General features: G+C 44.2%; 1 protein-coding gene across 1 annotated transcript in view; it reads left to right on the forward strand.

Moving 5' to 3' along the window:
- SCML4 (Scm polycomb group protein like 4) overlaps nucleotides 1–3,718 on the forward strand; it is a 111,743-nt gene extending 108,025 nt beyond the window's left edge. The window contains exon 8 of the mRNA XM_070795998.1: nucleotides 3,587–3,718. Coding sequence (XP_070652099.1) covers nucleotides 3,587–3,613 — 27 coding nt within the window. The 3' untranslated portion in view covers nucleotides 3,614–3,718. The remainder of the gene's footprint in view (nucleotides 1–3,586) is intronic.
- Nucleotides 3,719–6,000: the final 2,282 nt, after the last annotated feature.

Genomic DNA, 6,000 nt, shown 5'->3' on the forward strand with positions numbered 1-6,000 from the left:
CAAAGAAATGAGCCCTCCGAGTTGCCTCATACCCTATCTCCTCATCTGGAAAAGAAGTGGGATCCAGATGTCCTTCAAAGGCATTTACAGATATTACTTCCAGCAAAGGCCAGTGGGGCTGTTGGCTCCTCCATATTCCGTTTTACGATTTCCAGCTTCTGCCTCTCCTCCTGTCTGACCTTGTCTAGATGTTTTCTCATTCTCTTCTCTCACTGGCCCATTGTGGTTGTTCAGTCACTCAGTCGTGTCTGATTCTTTGCAACCCCATGGACTGCAGCACGCCAGGCTTCCCTGTCCATCACCAACTCCCAGAGCTTGCTCAAACTCATGTCCATCGAGGTATTGATGTCACCCAACCATCTCATCCTCTGTCGTCCCCTTCTCCTCCCACCTTCAATCTTTCCCAGCATCAGGGTCTTTTCCAATGAGCCAGTTCTTCCCATCAGTGGCCAAAGTACTGGAGCTTCAGCCTCAGCATCAGTCCCATGGCTCCTCCTCAAAGCCACTGAAGTATCACTGTGATACCCTTTCTCATTATTTTTACTTTCCATTTCTTTCTTTCTTTCTGCCTCTGTGTTTCCTTTGTTTCCTCTTTTCTGTTTTTCTCCATTCCATCCGCTCCAGTGCCTTGGGGGAGAGAGAGGAGAAATGGAGAGGGAAATAAAGAATTAACAAGTAACCTCTTCCCTGCCTAACTGGGCCATCCTGGCCCTTGCCTGCCTCCCACCATCCCATCGTTAGCCACCTACAACATTCCTCAGCTCTGTGGTGCTTCCGGCCCAATCTCCACCTGCTCATTCCACTCTTCAAGGTCCTGCCCTCTCAGTCTGTCCTTGAGTTTGGGAACAAGAGTCCTGTCCCTTTAATGGCTTCACTCTGGATTCGCCCTGACATTTCCCTCCTAGGCCTCCTCAGCCTTCGCCCAGCATCGGCCCTAGTGCCCACCCTGTCAGCTGTCCCTCCTCATTCAGCCTCAAAGGCCAGAGCCAAGTGACCTGGAGCCGCTGGGACACACACGCCTCTTGAGAAGCATGAGTTGTTTCTCCCAGCGGTGCTGGCTCCTGTAGCCTGCATGGAGTCACTCTGCCCTCCAGAAGCAATGCTGGCCATGCTACTGTTCTTCATAGAACGTGTAGCTTTGTCCAGACCCGCTGAGTACGGATTGCACCTCCCAGTGACCAAAACCAGGCCAGGGTCTCCGTTTAAATGAGGAGGGCAGCCAGGATCAGAGGTGAGGCACAATGACCTACATCAGAGGCACTTCTAGGGTGAGGGTTGTTTTTAGGCATTTTACAAGTCTGCTGAGATGTGTGCAGTGTTAAGGGGCTTGTGTCTCAGAAGGGGAAGATGATGACATATTTCCCAAAGGAAAATGTGGTTTCGACGGGGGAGAAAGACAGCAAAATTCTGGAACAAGGATGCTCTGTTCCTGGCCTTTATCTAACACTGTCATACCTGCTCAAGGTCTTTCTAGAAATCAAACTTGTTTGCCTCCGCAGGAACCGAAAGTGTCTCTGCTCAAATGTGAAAGAGTTTGGAGAACTTTGATTTCTTTCATTCTCCACTGTTTACTAAGTCACAGTACTTAATTTTCTGTCAACTTCCAGCTATATCTTGGATCACATGAGGATTTTAAAAAATGAGCTCTTCTTATCTCATCCTCCAGATCTTTTGAAATAGCAGTTGTCTTATATAGTGTATATTTTCATTTTATAATTATTGGTTGATTAGATTATTTCTTTCCTGTATATACATAAAATAATTTTATAAATACAAAGATTTTATACTAAAAGTACATCCGTAGATAAATTGACTTTTTATTCCATACACATGAAAACTAAATAAATAGATGAAATAAAATCATTTCATCATAATTGTATTCTGTTGCAAATTTTTCTCCACATTGACAGTGAAAACTTTTTATTAAGGTCCGTTTTAACATCACAAAGCATCGTGAGGCTAAAAGTTTTGTGTTTTACTATGCTAGGTTGTGATTATCTGACAAGGCTCTAGGTAAATAACGAGGAATTCTGAGTAAGTGGAAATCATTGTGTACTAAACTCTCGAGATTGAATGATGATGATTGAAATGTTGTGCCTTTTGTTTGGTAAGCTGAGGAGTTTATATTCAGATTCTTTCTTTCAACTCAGCCTTAGTTAATTTCACATTTCCACCTCCTTATTCTGTGTCTGGTCCTCAATATGCCAACACAGGGGACCCTCTGCTCTCTCCACCTGGGGGACTGACTGCAGCTGCTCACTTTCTCTGGTGAAGTTCTGCTTTTAATGAAGGTGAAAATAGGCCATCCCCTCATCTCAGTAAGAGAGAAACAGGGTTGACTCCATCCCTTTTCTCAACCTAGATGGTCTCTCCTCCTTTCTAATTAAAGATTGTGAAAGGGTGCGTTTACATGGATGTTCACATGAGTGCTTGTGATTGAGTTTGTAAATTTGAGGCAAAGTTCATCCAGCATTTACTGGATGATGGAAATTTTTACAGCATTTGCTTGTGCCGAGGCATGTGTGCAAGAAGGGCCTGGTGAGTGTGATGCAGATACTCTAATTACTTGAAAATCCACTGTGCTTTTACTTTTTATGGTTAGAAGTTAATTCTGGAACATTACTTCAACTCCCTGCTTTATTTAGAAGTGTGCAAGGAATGCAGAGCTTCGATTAGGAAATGGTGTTGTCTTAGGATCTGGCTTTTTTATTTTTAAAATACTAACGGATCTAAATTTGCAGACCAGAAATCAGTGAATGGAACTCATTGTAATGGGGAACAGTATTTACATTAGACAGAGCAGTAGACTCTATCACCTGGGGAAACAGCGGCTCCTTAATTTTTGCTCTTTGCGAGCATGATGCAATCAGTGTTTCCTGACATCGGGACAATCCTCTCACCTCAAAGTGTTCCTGTGTAATTGTGTCACATGATGGGAAATTGTAATAGGCAATTTGGTTCTGTAATTCGGTTTGCAAAGCATGCAAACATAAGATAACTAGGTTAAATGCAATAAGCATTACACTAAGGTACAAAAACACATGGGGAGAAAAGATGCTGTGTCCGTAACTTAGAAAGAACATGAATTTTATTCCTCATGTGCCTCAAGGTGTAGATCTTATTAAAGTTATTTATCCTCTAGTTTAATTTCATCACACATTGTCCATACAGATGCATTATCTGTGTGTGAACATACATGGTTTTTTACCGCACATATTTCCAGTTTTTCTCTTACTTGTAATGTGCAGGCTCCAATGAACTGCATTCAGGAGTGAGCTGATATGCTTATTTGTTACAGCGTACAGTGCAAATGGACTATTAACAAACAGACTGTTATGTGAGACACCATATCAAAATGTGCTTTAAATTTTTCAAAACCTTTTGATTATCTGTAACTCTTTGCCTTTGACAATTCTTTCATTTTTTAGGGGTCTGTTTTTAATGTATTCCCTTAAATGGTCACTACAGGTACATGATAGATACGTACAGTTTCATTACATAAACACTACTGGCCTTAATGATTTTAATATTTTTCAGGTGCTTTTTCCCCCCATTTTTGATGCAGTATTTTTTTTTTTTTTTCTAGCACAGTGTATCATTGACCTGGGACTGATTCAATAAAATTTCTGAATCCTAAGATTCCAAGACAATGCAGTATTTTCTGTTCATGCTGTAAAAAGTATTTCTGTATTTTTAATAAAGAATGGAATTTCTATGAGCCTCTGTATATTTTATCTGATCAACATTTTAATGTTCATTATTATTACATTAGGACTAGTTCCTGTAAGTGGCTAACAAGGAAAAGTCTTTCAGATGAAGGTTGTTGCCAGCCAAGACCCCAAAGGCCTGATTCACAGCTGTCTGGAAAGCCACTCCCACCGGCTGCCTGAGGCCCAGCCCCACAACTGCACAGGAGGGACTTGTTACAGGAGCCTGCGGGTCTCTGCTGAGTACACTTCATATCTCCCCGGATCTTCTAATTTCAGCTCATGACTACAACCGGGCAGCCCCTGGGCAGGGAAGGAAAACTCGATCTGGTCGGAGGCTCAAAGTGAGGGTCCCCCAGGGGTCATCTCAGACCAGGATCTTCTTCTAGGTCAGTAATCAGAGACAAGAGGGCTGCCTCCTGTGACAGTTGGGAAGATTAAAATTGCAATGCTTGGACAGCTCCTCAAACAGAGTCCTTTGAATCTGGAATCCTTGTTCCAGGCTGTTTACTCCCATTGGTTGTAGCTGTTTAGGGGTCATGGCTCCTCCTGGTTTTTGATCCAGCCCTCACCCTGAGTGGCCAGTTCCCTGCCCAGAGGCCTCCCACCCATCCCTGGCACTTTGCAATAATCCCTGACAAGGGCAACGTGGTTCTCAATGAAACAATCCGGGATGGGGGATCCTCTCATGTCAGTGTTCTCTGGGCTGGATAAAGCCAGCAAGAAAGGTTTGGGGACAGCTCTTGGGAAGGGTTGGGGTGCAAATCTCCAAAGCCTTCTCCCACTATCTGCCATGCTGCTGCTGCTAAGTCGCTTCAGTCATGTCCGACTCTGTGCAACCCCAGAGATGACAGCATACCAGGCTCCCCCGTCCCTGGGATTCTCCAGGCAAGAACACTGGAGTGGGTTGCCATTTCCTTCTCCAATGCATGAAAGTGAAAAGTGAAAGTGAAGTCCCTCAGTTGTGTCTGACTCCTAGCGACCCCATGGACTGCAGCCCACCAGGCTCCTCTGTCCATGGGATTTTCCAGGCAAGAGTACTGGAATGGGGTGCCATTGCCTTCTCCAGCTATCTGCCATGGGTTTGCTTAAAACTTAATAGCCTCTGAAAATATTAACCTTACTATTTGCCCTGCCTTGAACACAACCATTTTCAAACTCATCTCTCCCTTCTCTCCTCCAGTCCAGGACCAAGCTAGTGGCCTTTCTCACATGTCCATGAGCCCCTGAGCCACCCCAAGAAAACCCAGGCACACAGGTCCTAAGGATCCCTTCCCTGAGCCTGCTCTTCCCCAGTTGTTAGACGAAAGCTCTTGAAAACCCACCTTCCATGACTAGTTTTTTCTTATTTTGTACCAACTGTAGTATCCTAATTATAAACTGTCCATGTGGAGAAGAAATCCTGAAATAAATGCTATATGCTTTTCTGTCAAATCTGAACATAGATTTGACCAGCTGAATGCTTGCAGACCTGGAAAGGAAGGAGGGAACTTCACGACGGAGGGATACATCTTGCCTGAGATTTTAACAGCTACATGATGTGCAGACATCACTGCAGGGCAGGATCAGTGTAGCAGGTGTGCATGGTCAGGTCTGAAGCTGGCATGTCAGCATGTAAACCCCTGAATGCGTCTACATGCACACACAGACCCTGCCTCATTCTCTGTTTCTTAAGGGCCAGAAGATATTGTTAATGAAAAAAATTAATCAGTAGTCAATCTAAGGGAGAAATGAAAAATTTTTATCCAAGCCAACCTGCATATTATAATCCAGGAAGTTCTGAAGACCGGTCTGTCCATTAGAGGTCAAAACAGTAAGTTTTTGAGACAAAAGGTTATGCATCCAGTGACATTCTGACAGATTGCACAATCCAGAGCTGCACGGACAAAGCAGGCAGTGGGTCGTCACAGCCCTTTACGAAATGAAGAAGGAACGTCATCCCCTAAGGAGGTCTGGGTAATGCAAATGCACAAACACACCTAAAGGAGAAGGAGGAGACCCAAGCAGGCAGAGAAACATTTTATGTACATTTTTGTCTTGCCATAAAAGATGGATTTTATTTCATCAGTAGATTGGACCAGAAGCCACCCCAGCCTGGGTTTTAGTTTTGACTTTCCCACCGACCAGCTGCGGATGTTGGGGAAATGACTTCAACTTTCCAGACCCCAAGGGTGTTAGACTAGCCAAGGTCTACGTTCCCACTCTCACCCTGACCACTCCAGCCGCCCTGAGCCTGCGGCTTGGTCGCAGAAAGACCATGTGTGCCTAGATTCTCCTGTCAAGATCTTGAGAG

This window comes from Bos indicus, chromosome 9 (genome assembly GCF_029378745.1).
Source record: "Bos indicus isolate NIAB-ARS_2022 breed Sahiwal x Tharparkar chromosome 9, NIAB-ARS_B.indTharparkar_mat_pri_1.0, whole genome shotgun sequence".
Classification (NCBI taxonomy): domain Eukaryota; kingdom Metazoa; phylum Chordata; class Mammalia; order Artiodactyla; family Bovidae; genus Bos; species Bos indicus.